At 35.2% G+C, this 18,673-nt stretch overlaps 2 protein-coding genes across 2 annotated transcripts; one reads left to right on the top strand and one right to left on the bottom strand.

Annotated features, from left to right (window-relative positions):
- The first annotated feature begins 2,551 nt into the window (after nucleotides 1-2,551).
- Nucleotides 2,552-4,351, top strand: LOC129571806 (uncharacterized). Its single transcript, XM_055451658.1, has 4 exons — nucleotides 2,552-2,616; nucleotides 2,737-3,386; nucleotides 3,457-3,529; nucleotides 3,664-4,351. The coding sequence occupies exons 1-4, from the start codon at nucleotides 2,574-2,576 to the stop codon at nucleotides 4,320-4,322; spliced, it is 1,425 nt and encodes a 474-aa protein (XP_055307633.1). The 5' UTR covers nucleotides 2,552-2,573; the 3' UTR covers nucleotides 4,323-4,351.
- A 13,187-nt stretch (nucleotides 4,352-17,538) lies between these two features.
- On the bottom strand, nucleotides 17,539-18,673 carry LOC129580469 (chymotrypsin-2-like). Its single transcript, XM_055470915.1, has 4 exons — nucleotides 18,441-18,673; nucleotides 18,057-18,348; nucleotides 17,731-17,976; nucleotides 17,539-17,668 (listed from the first exon to the last, which is right to left on the bottom strand). Exons 1-4 carry the CDS (start codon nucleotides 18,671-18,673, stop codon nucleotides 17,555-17,557), a joined length of 885 nt encoding a protein of 294 aa, XP_055326890.1. The 3' UTR covers nucleotides 17,539-17,554.

The following is an 18,673-nucleotide window of genomic DNA, read 5'->3' as shown; positions in this document are numbered from 1 at the left end:
AAATTAAATGGTTCGATTGATGAGATTGATTTTTGTGTTTGTGACAAATCGTTAGTTGTAAGTCCTTAATCTGAGTTTGCCGATGACATGGAAGTTTAGAAGCGGTTGGAAATAAAATAATTTTTAGTCAAAATAAATACAAAACCTATAAATTGTGAATATGATTTTGATATCGATCGCTTTTTCTTTTTGACTGTCACATTCATTATTAAAAAACAATTTTACAATTATTGTAAAATTGTAAGCACAATTTTACAACGAATTGTATTTACAATTACAATTACAATTTACAAAAATTGTAACAGTACTGTGCCCTGTATAAGGATAAATTCGCGCATTCCAAAATAAAAAAGTTTTATCAAAAAGTGTTTTCGAGCGAACGCTAAAAATGAATTTTGGACATTTGAGACCGTTTGATGATAAAATACGTTGTGTTACCATGCGATAAATTTAAGATGCAATTGAAACCGAAGATTCTAAGTGAAGAGAGAAAAAATGAAATTCAAGTTGCACAAGATAAACATTTCGCGATTGTCAGAGTATTTAAACACAATTTCTTGGAATTGATTGAACCAACGACTGAAGTAGAAGTCATCACATTTGAACTGCAACATGTGCTAGAAATGCCCTTCAAGACCATCGACGGATCATATGAATGGAGCCAGCTTTGGTGTTCAAATCTTTGTGTTTATGTCGAGGTACGCTCCAAACCGTATATGTATTTTTGGAATGAATCGATTGCAAAGAGAGGACCAGAACAGATGGCATCTTGCCTCTTCCAGAACATATCGAAAGTCGTTCCAAAGAGCACGAAGAAATTGATTCTGTTTAGCAAAGCATGTCCATTGAATCGAAACATAAAACTGTCTTTGATGTTGGCGAAACTGTTTGATTATCTCAAATCATCATCTCTAGAAACCATTAAGCAGAGATTTTTTATCCGCGGACACGATTCTAATGCTTGTAATGACTGCTTTGCTGCTATTGATAGAATGTGTAAATCGAAATAGAACTTGTTTGCACCAGACGATTGAGTGAATATAGTAACTGAATCAAAGCAAAGATTTACGAAACAAGAATTTACGAAAATGACGAAAGAATCTGTCTACGGTGTAGCAAAACTCATGCCATCCACTATTCATTCATGAGGGTTTGGGAGCAATGTACGTAGACATTATTTTTGCCGAATTCCACTCGGAAATCGGAGTTTTAACCATATTTAAACTTTATCATATAAACCATTCCAACCGGCGCTCCGAGGTTTTCATACTTCCCATGTAGACGATCCAAAACAGGCAAAAATCGAAAAAAAGTTAAAATTTTTTTTTAGATTCTAATGGTGTATTTTGTGTGCACCGTTGGTATTATCGGCACATCGAAATTCGCGCTCCTTACTACTTGATTTTCACTACGAAATCAAGTCACAACCATAACCACCATTAAGATTAGTCATCATTCCAATGGGCTTGGAAGTGTATCGTACATTTTTGCTTCAATTAAAGTGAAACACGATTTCTAAAGTCAACAGATATTTTGCGATTCACTCTCAATCGAACGGAATTCATGTAAATTCCTTTGGTGTACACGCGCAGCGGTTTTTTCATTCCAACTGTATAAATACAAAAGTGATGTGTTGGGCTAAAGCCATCTTCGAAAATGGTTATTCGTTTATCATGCGACGTTTCGCTCTTTTTAGGAACATCATCAGGCTGGAGAACAAAAGAAATTTAAATTGTTTTCGAACGTATTCCATTTTTTGCTAACAATTTACACAAATTGTATCAGCTACACGTGTCCATCAAAAGAATTTTGTTATTGAGCTTCATTTAGTGTCTGAATATGATTACACTATGCAACAACAAGAAACAACTACAGAGAAGGGAAAATTTTAATCCAAATCTGGCGTTAGTTTGTCCTGGCACATCTAGTTTTTAAGATACGTTCATTGCGGTTTCCGTATCAGATTTGGATTAAGTGGGCCAAAAAAAACTTGGAAATGAGTCTCCTCTTTTTTGGGGGAAATTTTTTTTTGAAATTTTCTGCATAGTGTTCGTATACCTCAATTCGTAAATTCCATAACTGAAAAATACCACAATTTTAAAAAAATAATAATTCCATAACTGAATTATACGTTGCCGTGCACGTGTCAGCTATTGGTAGATGAATGGTATAAAAGAGGCGCCACCGCATAGGGGAGACCAAACGAATTCAAAGTATCTCTTCTCAAATTATCATTGTGCAACAGGTTAAAACTCTGCTTCGTTGGCAAATTGAAATGAATCTACTACACGGTTTGTTTTTGGTGCTATTTATCGTTGAATTTTCGGTAAGTTTTTTCTATTCCTTTATCATTTTCATTTTTATCTAACAAAATGCGATGTTTCTGTAGAATTGAAAGTGAACATGAAATTTCTTTTTTTAGGAACTTCAAGGAAATCGTATGACAAATTTTGTTTTCGTACACGCTTTTTATGATTTCAAGAGATTTTTCATTTTAAAATTTCAACTTTTTTTTCTAATGAACAGATGGCTTTTTCTCGCAAGCTCTTCTCAAGGGCGAAGTAATTGAAAACATGTCACAGGCAAAGTTTGTAGCTGGAATCTATGCCCCTACAAGTAAGTCAGCTTTAGAATCATTTTTATTCTTTTTTTCGTGTGAATTTTCTATTCAAATATTCTATCAATTTTGTGTGTGTTAATTTTTGCTTGTACTGAGACGAAACGATTTCATTACAGAATATTTGTATGCATTCAAAGACAATTTAGCTGATGCTGATAGAGAAATGCTGTCTACATGTACCGCATTTATTCTGTCAAAAACGGAAATTATCACGAATGCTCATTGTGTGGCTGGCGCCCCATATATTTATGTGGTGGTTGGTACGAAAGCTGCATTGGAAAAAAACCTAATCAAAGTCGAAAAAGAGCACATTGCATATCACCCTTATTATAGTCATTTAATTGTTGGTGCATTTGACATTGCCAAAGTTACACTGAAAACGCCGTTAGAATTCAGCGATACCGTTGGCAGTATCAAACTCGTGGACAAGGATTACAAATTGAATGACCCATCAGAAGTGGTCACTGCCTATGGATATGGCGTGTTGAACAACATCGAACCAATGATATTGAGGCGTTGCGATGCGAACTATATATCTGATGTCGATCGTGTCGGCGCATTTAACCCACGTCAAACATTGTACTTTACCACTGGCGAGGCTACGAACGATGGCAAAATTATTACACCTGGCGATTCGGGTGGACCAGTCGTTTCAAAAACAAATGGCAAAATCGTGGGCATAGCTGTGGGTATAAATGGAGCAACAGTTGACCGCGGAATGTTCCTCCCAATTACGTCATTCCTTGGTTTTATCCATGATCCAAAGGTATCTAATCTCAATGCCCCAATTTGCATTTCAATAACGCGAACAAAATATATTTTTGCTTTTATTTCAGAGCGTAAAACCACTTCCACCTTCGCTTACACCTAACGAAGCTAAATTCTTAGCCGATATATCGGTACCGGGGAGTAAGTGTCCTTGTGCTTTCAAAATTTGAATTAAATCAATTTATTATCTGGTTTCTAACGTCACTTTTAATCTTCATTTTTTTTTCATGGCTCATAAACATAAATACTCATCCTGAGATATTTTTCTATTACAGAATTTCTTACCGCTACCAAGGAAGCATTTGCCAATACCGAAGAACATGTTCGAATACGCTCTAATGCAATCATTTTGTCGGAAACCGAGATTTTGACCTGTGCACATAATGTGCACGGCGCCCCATATGTCTATATAATAGTGAATAAACTATCACGCAATCCGACAAAAATCAAAGTCACTGAAGACCAGATAGAAATTCATGAGAAATACTCATTTCCTGGATTCGCATTTGACGTTGCCAAGATTACACTTAAAGAACGGTTGGAGTTCAATGACAACGTCGGCAGCATCGATTTGGTGGACAAAGATTACAAATTGAATGACCCGTCTGAAATAGTCTCTGTCTATGGTGATATGATATTGGATAGAACGGCGAGAACGAGACGTTTTGATACAAAGTATTTAGATGGCGCCATTTGCAAATCGGAATTGGGCGACCGATTTGATGCAAATCTTTTGATGTGTTACACTTTAGATGAAAGCATGGGAACTCCCTGTGCGTTTGGAGGACCAATGGTTTCGAAAAAGAATAACAAACTCGTGGGCATGACCATAGATCGTTTTCCTGATGAACCGGTTATTTTTCAACCGATTGCACCGTTGCTCGATTGGATCCGGAAGCCAAGGGTAGGACGTAATCAAAGAAGAAGAATATAAGCTTGAAAAAAGGGGTTTCAGGCGCCTAAAAAAGCTGAATACCGTCTCTTTTTTTGTACCTGTCATTTGATGTTCAACAAAAGAACCAAATAAATTTGAAAATTTGAGAAAAATGCATTTTATGTCTCATTCGCCCATGCGCAGTTTGTCAATGCATACGCACTGTCTGTGCATTGATTAGACGTTACGTGATGCCTTTATACGTGCGTTGGCCAAGCAATAACACTAATAGCATTGCTGAAAAATTTGCGAGAATTGCTGGGTTTCCATATGTGAAGGGTCTTATTGACGGAACTCTCATCAGCATAAATGCACCTAGATGAACCGGTTTATGTGAGTCGAACTAATAAACATGCTATCAATTTGTTGCTAGTATCTGGACCTAGTGATGGCTTCGAACGTTCGTTCGTTCGTTCGACAATTAAAAAAAAAAAAAAATTTTGTTCGTTCGTTCGTTCGACAATTTAAAAAAAATATTTTTTGTTCGTTCGTTCGTTCGACAATTTGAAAAAATATTTTTTTGTTCGTTCGTTCGTTCGACATTCATTTTGTTCGATGTTCGGTCCGAACAAAGTTTTTTTTATTTCGAAATCTCCCGAATAAAATTGCTATTACTATGAAAAATTATAATAAAAGCTAATAAAAGCATGAGCTGCAACGATTATATTATAAATTTGATCAATACATCGAATTTTCTGATGTAAAAAAATTTTGTTCGGACCGAACATCGAACAAAATGAATGTCGAACGAACGAACAAACAAAAACTTTTTTTAAAACCATGTCGAACGAACGAACAAGCGTTCGAAAGTATTCGACGGCCAACACTATCTGTGCCGGTATTCTACGACCTTCCGACAAAATCGTTCGGAATTATTTTTTTTCGTACATAAGACCATATTGGAGTGAAAGAGAGAGATTCCACTATTTTTCAGCGGTCCACCGGAATTATTCCGATAATTCAAGGAAGAGTGAAATGTGTGAGAAATAATTCCGGTGGACCGCTGAAAAATAGTGGAATCTCTCTCTTTCACTCCAATATGGTCTTATGTACGAAAAAAATAATTCCGAACGATTTTGTCGGAAAGTCGTAGAATACCGGCACTGGACCTCAACACGAATTGTTCTATGCATCTGCTAAATGTCCCGGCAGCTTTCATGATAGCCGTTGTTTGCAAGTCTCTTCGTTATGGAATAGTTGAGAGCTGAACCAATGGAGGGCCGGTGATGATAGGTCCATCATTTTTGGAGATTCAGCCTTTCCATTGAGGAGCTGGCTTATTACAGCGACCATTCGAGTTTCTAATCGACTACCGCACTTGGAAAATGCAATCGAATTTTTTTTACAACGGCATCGAAAGACACGATTTAAAATTGAATGCGCTATAGGAATTCTAAAGCATCAATTTTACTGTTTTCGATATGGTTTTAGGTTTACCAACCCAAGGCGTATCAGTTTAGCAATATATGCATGTGTGACCCTACACAATATGCAAAATTATTATAAAAATGGAATTTATGACTATGATCCGGAGCTAAATCGTATTGCTCAAGCCGATTTTGATGACAGGAACGAAGAAGTCATAGATGAAGATGCAGATCCATTGCATGCAATTGGTGGGGACGGTGCTATACGCCAAAGAGAATTGATAGAATATTTTTTGCGATAGAAATAAACATTATAATTCTAAAAATCAATACCATTATAATGTTCCATTCAATAAAAATTGTAAATTCACTTTTCATAACACATTCTCCAGGAAAAACTAAAAACATGATAATACAGAAAAATTATTTGATTCGAACTATAAAATATAATAAATTGCAATTTCATATTCCCAGTGGAAAATTTCAACCAATGTATGATTGACTTTTTTAAAAATGAAAACAGCTACGGCAATTAAGTCAAATTATGTCATGAAAATAAAATTTGAAGAAAATTCTGGCAACAGAGATGGCAAACTTACAATTTAACTTTCAAGGAGATGTGACTTGCACTTATTTACGTGATATAAAAAGTAAAGTGAACATCATTTTCCAATTTCATAGTGGGCTCTGTCACTGAAGAAAAAAGAAAAATACGATGTCGAACCAAAAAAGTGGCTTTAGCGAAAAGCAAAAGGTTGGATAGATTATATCAAAATTTGTTTATAAATCTAACGTTAAACATTTTTTTTTTGTAAGAAAACCATTTTGGAGTATTGTTTGAAAAATGCTGACCATCTCTATGAAAAATTCACAAATGAAGTCAATCGAAAGACTCAGGGTGAAGCATGGAAAGATATCGCTGATAAATTGAGAGAAAACGAACAAATCGAAGTTGAAAACGTTTCTAAACTCAAACAAAATGTCACCAACTGGATTCGTCGAGCAACCGTGAATTATTCCATTCGATCCAAACTGTTGCAAGCCATATAAATATTTAAATTGATATTTCTAGGCCGCAAATGACAAAGCAAAACAAACGGGTGTAGGTAAACAACCAAAACTGACTGAGTTTCAAGACATGTGCCCCTCATTCGTTGCTGCTGCAAAAGATTGGTCAAATATTGGTTCACAATTGATTCAATTTTAATGTTTGTTGGAAAAATTAAGGTTCATCTGCCATCAACTATATCCATTCTATTGAGCCCTCTGGAAGCGATAAAACTTCAACAAGCGAATCCAATGACATTTCATTGGAAGAAGTGTTTGTTCCAATCGATGACGTTCTAATTCCGGAACCTCTCAACAATGACTTTGTATTTTAATGAATAGCTATAATTATTTAAACACAAAGTATACTTTTAACGGATTTTATGTCAAACTTTGTCATATTTTGTTGTTTAGACGAGTTGTGACATTAATATATATATGCGACTTCATTTCATATGGAATCCATGGGCACGGTCTATTTGTACGATAAAAATCCTACAAAATTTACGTTTAGCCTCACAGGCTATTCGTACGGTGAATTTCAGAATTTCGTACGAATAGATATAGAGACTAAACGTACGGATCGTACGAATAATTTTTCTCCGTATGTTTAGTCTCCATGTCTATTCATACGAAATTCTTAAATCCATCCATATAAACGAAAAAAAAAAATGATTCTGTTTCGAATAATGGTAGCAATAAACAAAAAAACAACAACAACAAACCAATTTGATTACTCATTTTTGGTGAATTGTGCTTGGGCTGCAAATCATGATTGAAATCAAACTGATTGATTGTACTGTCTTCAAGTGCAAAAATCAACTCGGTCTGTCTGCGTGAACGATATTAATTGCTCATTCGGCAATTTCGGATTCAAAACAGTTGATCGGCCTACAATGCAATGGATTTTTGCACTTGAAGACAGTACAATCAATCAGTGTCAGAAGTGCAGTTTTATTTCTTTTTTATACCATTATCACTGAGTATTTGGCCGATCTCATTTCCGAAGACTGTGTATCGTCTACAATTGAACTTCAATTATTGAAGTAGATGAATGCGACAAGCCAACAATAGCTGAGGAGCAAATCATTGTTGAGCAAATCGAAGAACCAGAGGTCAAAGAAATTAGTTTGGAAGATAGAATTGATCGTATCGAAGCCAAACTGGATTTTTTAATTTCATTGGTTCAAAAAGATGAGCACAAATTGTATCGAAATGCGACAACGAATTGGGCAATTTACCGGCACTCAGAAAAATTACTATCATCAAAGATTTAGATGATTTCGAAGAAATGTTGGAAAGAAATGGAAATTTTGAAGCTTCGTTGATAAATAAAGTTAAGAAAAAATTTAAAAATCTATCGAAATACGAAAACTCAAAACGAAAACTAGCTTACGATGTGATTGACACATTTACTGAACGTTCAATCTTTAAAAAAAAATTCATTGAATGGAACATCTCGAAATGGGAAAAAAAATTGTTGTTTACTAGATCGTGTTATTTATATAAATTTTCTTTTCGAGGCTATTGTTAAACTTATCCCAAAATTTAAATACTGTTGGCTTGAATCTGTTTTGGATGTATTGTGCCGAAATAAAAAAAAATTCTCCGAATAAAGTGGAAGTGCAAAATGAATAAATCATGTGCACAAAATCACAAGATTATCGAATATATTTCGGCGTTTATTTAAGTATTAATCAATTCTATCAACTGATGATGAGTTGAGTGAATGCGCTGATCGAGTCTTTGGATGGTAAAATTTTATGGCGTTTTCATTTTGCTTTCTCTTCCCACTCACCGATACAAATTGGGCATATTTAGCTTTTTTGAAGTGTGAAGTATTTTATTGAATCTTGACATTTTTAAATGTTGCAAATATTCAAAAAATCTAATCATATTTCTCACAAAATGATTATTCTGCATCTGTAATGATACTATTCTAAATTTAGAAAAAATTCAACTAATATTTTGGTGCTCTGCATAATGATTTTGTTTGAAATGAATAATTTTCACTTTTTAATTGTTGTTGCTAAGCGTGTTGTCAATGTACGCGTTGTTCTTTTTACACTTTATGCAAATGTATTTATGGCAATCGACCAAAATTTGAATCTCGTTTGAGAGAATTGGAAAATTGTCAATTCTTCAAATTATTTATTGCAATTTAAATTGAAACAAATAATTGTGAATTTGCTTTTAAACGTGCAATAAAATTAAAATACTAAACCAATCAATCAATTACTAGTATCTGAAATAAATAAAATTAAAAACTGTCTTTTTAAAAAAAACGGTTTTACAACACGTTGATATACAACAAGGTAGAAACCACGTTGCAGACTTCCCGGGACTTCTATCAAATTGAGTTGTTTTGGGTTGTTTTTCAAGTTTACTTACAGCAAAAATCTTGCGCCGACACAATAAGACGTGTGCGAATGTGTTCTTTGTCCAGTGTGAACAAATAATATATCCAATCATTATTATAAATGGAATATATCCAGAAGGCTTCTCATTTTGAGCATACTCTGCATCACTTCTATATTTTTTTTTCAATAGACCATACGTTCATCAACGAGTGAACATAGGTAAGAATTGAAAAAATCCAAATAAACTCATAGACGAGGAATGTTACACAGTGATATATATTTGAACAATTCCGTTGATTTCAAAAATGTAATGCCAATACCTCACAAAAATTGAATTTTGTCATTTTCCATATAAATTGACTTTTCAAAATCGGAAGAAAATCGAAAAAAAATCATGTGGTTAAAGTACCTCCACAGAGTTTTGTTACACCCTGTATGTGTTATACCCTTCAGCTCACTAACACCCTAGCTATTAAACAAGCCAATGCATTTATAATACATAAGCTTGAATGTAACGCAAAGATATACGTTGAATCATTTAATGGTTCACAACCATATTTACGCATGTAAAAAATCTAAGATTCAATTGTATGGTAAATCTCCGTATTGTATGGTAAAAATGCAGGATAATTTCACATTGAATCCAATATTTCGGAAGATTCAAAAATATTATATACCACCAATAACAATTTGAAATAAAGTGAATTGAAGCACAACTCGTTGCTTTTAGAGATTTTTCCTCTACATGTAATGAAAACGAACTTTCTTTTTTGCGCCAAAGAGATAACTTTTTGAGGCAAAGTCGTACAGCACAATTTTTCCGAAGACATCAAACTGTTACCTTTTATTAGTTCACCCAGGAACAATAATCAGATTTTCCTTTATAGCAAATAGAATTACCATAAAAACATAATAAACAAAAATCAAATTCTTTCATTCTTTCTTCTATTTTTCACCAATTCATGTGATATTTACAATTATAGTTTTTTTTTTTTTAACAAACTAGTACTAAATAAATTTATTCTAAGATTCTCTCCATGTCCTCTGTATGGATTTTTTTTACAATGGTGAAAATGATATTGCCATATTTAAAAAGTCATTCTCCTCTAGAGTTTGAAAATCTTTTTCATTTAGCAAGTAGTTTTTCTTTCGCACATTGTGTAATTTTTATAGTACACTGATGCCGCCGACAATGTTCAGAATTTTTTTTCTCCATTTGGTCTTTATGCTAGAAGTTTTCAGTGAATTAAAGCTTTCCACCGTCTTTATTTCTCCACTGTGTGCTCTGAGTGTGTTTGTGTGTGTGTGTGTGCGGGTTTATTGTGCAACGTAGGTTTTAATAATTTTTTGCACGCCATCGCCGAAATGGTGTGATATTTTGCGCATTCAAATGAATTAATTTCACTTATCTTATGCGCTAATCCAAACGATAATCTGTCTGCCACTTTTGGGTAGTGCTTTTTGCCGTGTAATTATTCACTTTTGCCCTTCTCCTCAAATGCATTGCGAAGAAAATTAGCGAATGAAAATGTGTCTATTGTTGTGTGCGATGGAGAAGAAACCGTCTGAAATAATGTGCGCATTTAAGCAAAGGTAATTGCGTCCGCCCAATAATAATTGCAACGAATGCTTACACCCACAACGGTGCACATTGTGTTTGCTGTGCGAAAACTAAAACACACACATATACGCGAAAAATAAAGTCAAACCGCCGTTCTACCAGTTTTAGAGTTTTTAAGCGATTAAATTAATTCTGATGGCCATCGCGTTTTTTCCAAACATAAATTTTAGGGACAGCACTTTTTTATGCCATGTGAATATGAATTACCGGTACAGGCTACATGAAACCGATATTCACACATATGGAAATTTTGCATTCGATATTCACATCAAAATGGTAAAACTTTCAGAAGAAAACAAAAGTTGAAAGAAAAAACGATTGACTGATCAGAAGTACATGGTAAGCATAATTTAAATTGGCCTGTGCCGCGTTTTTTTACAATAGCCGCTAAATGGATAGGATGCCACAAACTAAAAATCAATTATTTATATTTAATGCATTTAAATGGGGTGTAATTACCTTTGTATTTTTAGCATTATTCATTGGTGACCAACCATTGGTTTGTGCACTTTAAGGTGCAAAAATATACATAAGCTGATTGGATTCGATTCGAATGCATATTTTGAATGTATATACAATTCGAATAAGATGCGACAAACATCGATATCATGCATCCAAATAAACGTTTCGAAGTACGCATGTGTATTGACAGCGATCAATCGAATTAAACAACCAAATGAAATGAAAGCAGGCTGCCAATCTCATCGAACGTGATGCTGTTTTCACATTCCCCAAATAAGATGTAGTAAGAAACAGAAAAATATTTTTCGTTCCGAAATCTGTTTTATATCTGTTGCTTTTCTTTATGATATGAACATGCTCTGAATTAAAATTAAAATTCGAATGGTTGAAATAAATTGGTTCTCTCTCTCTCTCTCTCTCCCTCTCTCTCTCTCTCTCTCTCTCTCTCTCTCTCTCTCTTTCTCTCTCTCTCTCTCTCTGATGGATGCTTTGCTTTTCAATCCATTTTTTTCGCGGCAAATCAAGCCATCCCATTCCATGTAATCGCATTATTGTAAACAATTGACCAGATGAGTGAGCACGAGTGCATTTGGAGCCAAACGAATGCGTTGAAAGTGTGCCAACGTGAGCCGCAAAGTTGGTATGCAAACTGGTTTCCATTTAAATTAATTCCGAATCAATTTAAAATGAGTGTGAATTAGCCACGTGGCGCAAATTATCTAATTATTTTGCTATTGATGTCATCGTAATTTAGTTTTGTCACTCATAACTCATTAGGCGAAAATGTCTTGATTCTGGATCGTCACATTCAATATCGGTGAAACGCAATCAAATTTGCTCAACACTTTTGTAATTCGGTAAGTCATGCAATTTCTCTGCTCTCTTACATTGTCTCCTTCACGTTAACCTTCTTGTGCGCATGCAGACTTTCAGCCAATTCCAATGGTCAATGTGATATAAAACAAGATACTTGAACCACATTAATAGCGATTAAACGGTAACTTTGAATTCAGCAACCGGTGTCACCATCGCATCGAAAGCATTGCATAAATAATATTAATGAAAAAGAAGAAAAAACCAACGATATGCATATTTACATACATAATTGGTGAAAACGTTATTTTAAATGAAGCTACCAAGAATTCCCGTGCACTTCAGCCGGAAAAATATGAGCGCACATCCAATTTTAATGTGTTTATGTCATTGATTAGTTTAATTGGAAATGATTGCCAAGAAATGATTACTTTTGGTATTAGCATTGAAATGACCAAACGTGTGTGTGTGTATGTGTATTGAGTTTCAGTTGTGTTCATGACTGTTCACTTGTCGCAAGTAAAAAGCCTATATTTATCGGGAATTTGCAATTGAAAGTGACGATCTGTTGAGCCAAACGAATTGAATTGGTCAACTTTCCTTTTTATTAAGTACACACGCTCCTCGCAATTTTCGGCATAATTGCACTTCAATAACAATAACATTGGCAAGATATGCCTGCATGATACTTGCGATAAACGTTGCCATGTGCGAATGGTGCTGGCACATGCTCACTCAAGATTACATAGCCATGAATATGATTTTGATACCATGCATTCGCTTTGTTTTCGTTGATGTTTTTTGGAGCGCGTAAAAATTAAGTGCAGGTGTACGGACATTTCAGTGCTGCTGATGTGCGCGCGTACGCTCACCACACACACAGTACGGTAGACGGAGTGTCACGTGTCAATAAAATACACGTCAACTCCAAGGAATGTATCAATTTTGCGAGAGAAAAATGAATTGACCATCAAAATTCAATAACGTCAATGCAATCACCTTTAGTTCAATTTCTTCTTCTTTTTTTGTTGGTTTCGGTCGACCAAAGTAAGTGGTTAATATGTAAATTTCATGCTCAAATTCAGTGCCTCTGGCAAACGTTTTGCATGGCATTTGTCATCCAAGGTGATTTTTGTTCACATTTCGGCATCATATTGATTTTCATATAATAGATACCGATCAAATGTTATCGAGATTGTGATTATGGCTAATAAAATAGGTGAGATTACAAGGAACACATTTGGCTACTGAACTGATGAGCACAACACGATTTTAAATGCATTTCGCGGGCTGAAAGTGTTCCCGAATATACGTAATTACATCGATGTTTTTGCAAAAAAAAAGATTGCTCAATGTTATTGTAACCAACGGAAATCGACTCAAACCGATAATCACAGGACCATTAACAGCATGAACCAACCATTATACTGAGCAATATTTCATGTTGAATTATAACTTCTTGATGTCGATGCGTTCAAGATTTTATCGCCATCGCGATGTTTTTATTAGAAACATTTACTTAAGTACATTTTTGTGTTTCAACTGAAAGACTCGCCAAAAAAAAATGCGTCAATGTTTCATCGCAGTTCATAAAACCACAACCGAAACGCAACAGCGCAGAAGCAACAACAATATAAAAACAATCTGCTTTTTATCGCATTTATGTGGATCGGGATAAGAGACAGTCGCTCGTCAACATAATTCGGAAATGTGATATTAAATCGCGTTTCACCTGCCCATATTCGGTGTTTAAATTTCCTTTTTATATGATTCAAGCGGTCAATATCAATTACTCGTTATATTGTAAATTAGATGTTTCTCGCAAAAGCCGCTAACATCTGATATTTGCTCGTTTTTTTTTGCCTCGCTGTGTAACATTGTCGAAACGAAAACATTTCAACAATGTAAAAGGAGTCGAGAGTGCGAATCTGAGAAATAGCCGAAAGACGATAATTAAATTGATGAAAATGCTTGAGTTTTTATTTTCTCTTTTGGTCGGGAATCTATGAGCTAATGACGAGAATAGAATGCATTCGTTTGTATGATGGTGCAAAACAGAAAAAAAAAAGACGAGCTAATTTAGAAAATGGCCAAAGAATACATTTGGCAATTCATTAAATATCCATTAATCCTCATATCGTTGAAAATGTTCCGGCATCATAACACATATACTCGCGTTGCAAAAGAGGTAAATCACGAAATAACAATAACAATAACGATAAAGTTCACTCGGCGAACAAAAAAAAAAAGGAAGAGAACAAAATGTTCATTCATTTAATCGACTTAAAAAGGAACATATCCTAATCAAGCCTATTAAATCGCAATTAAATTACCATTCACCTGTCGGCAACAACAAATTGGCCAAATGTAAATACATCGCAGCGCAAACGCAAAGAATAATCAAGATAAAAGTGTAATTGTAATCCTTTTTTGCGTATCTCTCTGCTCTGTGCACTTTCAACAGGAAAGACGCTAATCGGCGCACATTAGCGATTTATGTTGCGGCGCACAATGCACGATCATTGTAAATATTTGAGAAAGCTAGAAATCGCGAATGGATGTGATTTATCATTGGACTGTTACATTGGAGCAAATCACTTGATTGCGAAATAAACGGTTTTTAAATGAGAATTCACGTCCAGATTCCATCGTTTAAAAACCCATTTATTTTGATTTTAAACACATGAATTGAAAAGGATCCCGTTGAAATGGACAAGAAATTGTCACCGCTGAACGAAATTTGCATTTGACAACGAAAATGAATTCAATAAAATGCAAGCCACTCTGTATGAAAGCGATCTGTCAATCCAGTTGATTTATGGCATTTCCCACAGTAAATCACTCGCGAAATTAATGACCAGTGGCGAATGGAATTAAAACCGCCGCAAATTAAATGCAGCAATTCAACTAAAACAATTGTTTGACCAAACGACTGAATTAAAGGCAATTCCAACGAAACAAAAATTGGTCAACATTAATTAACTTATCATCAGCAATGATCACAATGCGCTGTCGGGGTCACACTGCACGCAGCAAACATAAATTATTCAATTTGAGCTGCCTTTGATGACGAGCATTGATGCTCAGCATCCAAACAGAAGGCAGTGTCTGCAAGTGTGTGTGCCAGCAATCAATCCAATTTAGCAATCAAAAATATACGAAGGCGTTTGAAACAGTAACCGCGGCCCGCCACACAAAGCACTCGACTGCAATTTCCTTTGAAGAGCGCCGGACTGAAACCAGTTTTAAATGCTTTAATTGGAAATAGCAACACAACGCCATAATTCAAATTCCGGGCCAATTCCTTAATTCGATTGTACCAATTTCAAAGTATGCGCTTGTTTTGTGCCGAATACCACTGGAATTGTTGCTGGTGTTGTCGTTCAATGTTGAATGTTTGTGTGTTTAAAATTGAGTCCTTGGAATAAAATGTTGCCCAAGGATGAGCTCATTTTGAAGAGAAAAAAAATGTTTTTCTTTCAAGAACATTTTTTTTTTACATTTTAAATCCAATTGACTTTTATCCTTGTATTGATCGATTGAATAATGTTTATCGAATCGGAATTATCAATAGAAAAAGAAACGCGAAACGCAGCACAACGAATTAGAAGAAGGATTAAAAATAGTGTTTTTTTATTATTCAAGGAATTGATTCGATTTTGGGGCAAAAGTTGGTAATTCGATTCACAGCAATTACTTCGATTTTAAATAAAAGTCGCAATTAGATGGTTGCAAAGGTCATTAAATTTAATCGGATCCCGTCAGAATATGCATTCACAATTATATATCTTCATCTTTATTCGTACATATCTTTCCATTCGTATGTTTTCAGATTAAAACATAGCGAAACCACGAAGAATGGTTCAATTGCAAAGGAATAAATAATTGAAATGGTAAATTGCTTTACGCCTTTTGTTCATTCCGTTTCATCCTTTGATAAATACATATTTTATTCACGTTTTATGACTTTTGTTTTGGTAATTGTAACGTCACGAAGGACAATCGGCGACTTTTTCTGACTTGAGCATCTGTTTTGCTAGCTCGTTGTTCATTTATATCATAAGGAATATTTCGCTGAGCCGGGCCATGTCAAATATCTATATGCACACACACCAATCGTACAGATGGAAACTAAAAATTTATCGCCTTAATCGTATCAAATAAATTTAAATAAGAAAATTAACGATTTCAATTCGATTCACCACAATTGCACTCAGAACGACTTCATAAATTATAATCTATGAATAAAATTAATTCATGAAAATGCCAATTAAAAAAAAATTGAAAACATTGCCAATATTGGCATCGACATGTGTAACACATCCCGGCGCAATTAAATCGCACAAACCAGCCCATGAACGAAATGGACTTTGGCAATGAACATTGACCAGTTGTAGTAAACCGTTATAGCCGTGATTCTTATCAAAATTTGATCGCCAAAATGAAAATTTATGCAAAGTTATGCATTAATGTCCTGCCCGTCGCATACAGAAGCTTAAGTTTTAATAACGTTCAATAATGTCATAAATTAAATGTGACAACAAATAAGTCGCATTTATCACCTCGTCACCTGACCACACGACGCTTGGCACACATTGTAGCCGCCAGATCATATGTGGTGCACGCACACACCAGTCGAACAGAACGTCGAATACAGTAATTAAATGTATGGAGCCGTTATAATTCACGCACAAAGCTAAACAGCAACTGGCAAAATTGGTGTCACGATTTCAATTGGCCTTCATCTCAACTATCCTTATTGATGTGCACTGATGAAATGAAGAGATTGAAAACCAACATCGAATACCCCACATACAATGTTTTTCCTACACTCACCACGACACCACGATTAACATGCTCAGCGAAAGCAATTATAAAAAGCAACTGAAAAATTCCAAAGTTTTTGTGTCACTTGCGACACGAAAAAAGCGGAAGCCAAGGCAAAATTCCCGAATAAAATAACACCATATTCGTTCATATAAATGCACTCAACCATTCTCCATCGTGTACTAGTTTGATGCGGGACAAAAAATGCAAATGATGGCATTTCACTGCAAAGCGCATACGTGACCACAACGATTTTATGATTTATGATGATCGATTAATATAAAAAAATATTCAGAAGTTTTTGTTCGTTCACTCACTCACTCACTCGTTCGTTCGTTCGTTGTGGCGGCACAGTCAACTTGATTTTGATATGGGCGCTCAAGATGCTTTATTACGACACTTGATGCATAATAATTCAAAATTATGACACAATTTATCGTTTCACAGGTCGGAAGAACTTTTTCTGCTGTTTTTGCCTTCTTCCGTTATCGTTTCTTTTGAACGACTTGTCACCAGCCCCACGGCGGTTGGCCTACATTTTGAAACGGAGTTAGAACCGAATCGGTCTGTATACTATACATAGCATATGTTATTAAATTAATAGAAGGCAGGCATTTGTATCTTATCATTATTCACATGTAAACCTTATCTTATTTGAAAGTCTGAGATTTTTTGTTTGCACATATTTTATTATGTCATCAGAGAAAGTGTATCCCATTGTGAAAACTACTTTAATTAGTCATAATAAATATATTTAACCGATCCAGGTACTTGTTGGCTCATTTGGCTGAGGATCCAGTAAAGATGTGAATGAACTCGAGTGAAAACATCTGGAAATCCTCTGGCACACTGTAAAGTGAAAAACTTCATTTTTAGAACATTTTTTACGTTTTTGATAATCCTTAACTTACCGGAACACCCCAAGAAACAACGCCAGCCAAAACTTTGTTATTTGGATCGGATATATCAACCAATGGTCCGCCGCTATCTCCCATACATGTGCCCATTCCACTTGTATACGTACTTGTTGTGCAAATGACTGCATCATTCAGATTTGCTTTCAAGTTTTTCCCTTCAAACCGACGAATACACGTACTAAGATCAAGCGTGCGAAGCTGAAGGTAATTCAAAATTGGTGACAAAGTATGGCCCGGATCCTAGAGAGAAAGGTGAAGATTGAACATCATTACGAATTTGTTGGAAAATGAAAAATCCTCAAAATATTCTCAATACTTACACCAGAAGGTAGCCCCCATCCAGCAATTACAACTGGAGCGTTACTTTCTGTGTTTGAGAATGGTAAATTGATGGGCCAGACTTGCGATGAGAATTGAATCTCTTGATGGGTTCGGATCAATGAGATGTCATTGCTGAAGATGCTTATATCGAACGCTGGATGTGGAGTAATCTCTTCCAAAGTGTAAGCTTTGCCTTTGGCTCCTTGTCCGGTCCATCCAACCACAGCATACAAGCTACTAGCTTGTGAGTATTGACCTCTGGTACAATGTGCTGCTGTCAATATGAACCGGCTACGTATCGGAATTTAAAGCATTTTATTTTCTTTTTTTGTTAATTTTTTCTTCGATTTCATTTATGGCTGCTTATTTTGCCGATTACTTACCTATTTAGAATAGCAGCTCCGCAATAATGGTCATATGACATCCACTTTCGGAGCGAAACTTGATAGGGGAATTGGCCATCGAATGCTGCTCTGCCACCAACAATTCGCGTCATTGGGGTAGCGTCATCTTTGACGGTTTCATTGTCTGGCCAATCAAAAAACCGTTCGAATTCTGTGTCTGCTGCTACACAGGCGAAACAAACTGCTAAAAAGAACAACTTTAAAGTCTCCAT

This window comes from Sitodiplosis mosellana, unplaced genomic scaffold (assembly GCF_009176505.1).
Source record: "Sitodiplosis mosellana isolate CC-2019 unplaced genomic scaffold, AAFC_SMos_1.0 Smas_scaffold_1, whole genome shotgun sequence".
NCBI classification, from domain to species: domain Eukaryota; kingdom Metazoa; phylum Arthropoda; class Insecta; order Diptera; family Cecidomyiidae; genus Sitodiplosis; species Sitodiplosis mosellana.
The sequence above is the reverse complement of the archived record's forward strand: the minus strand, read 5'-3'. Positions and strand labels throughout refer to the sequence as shown.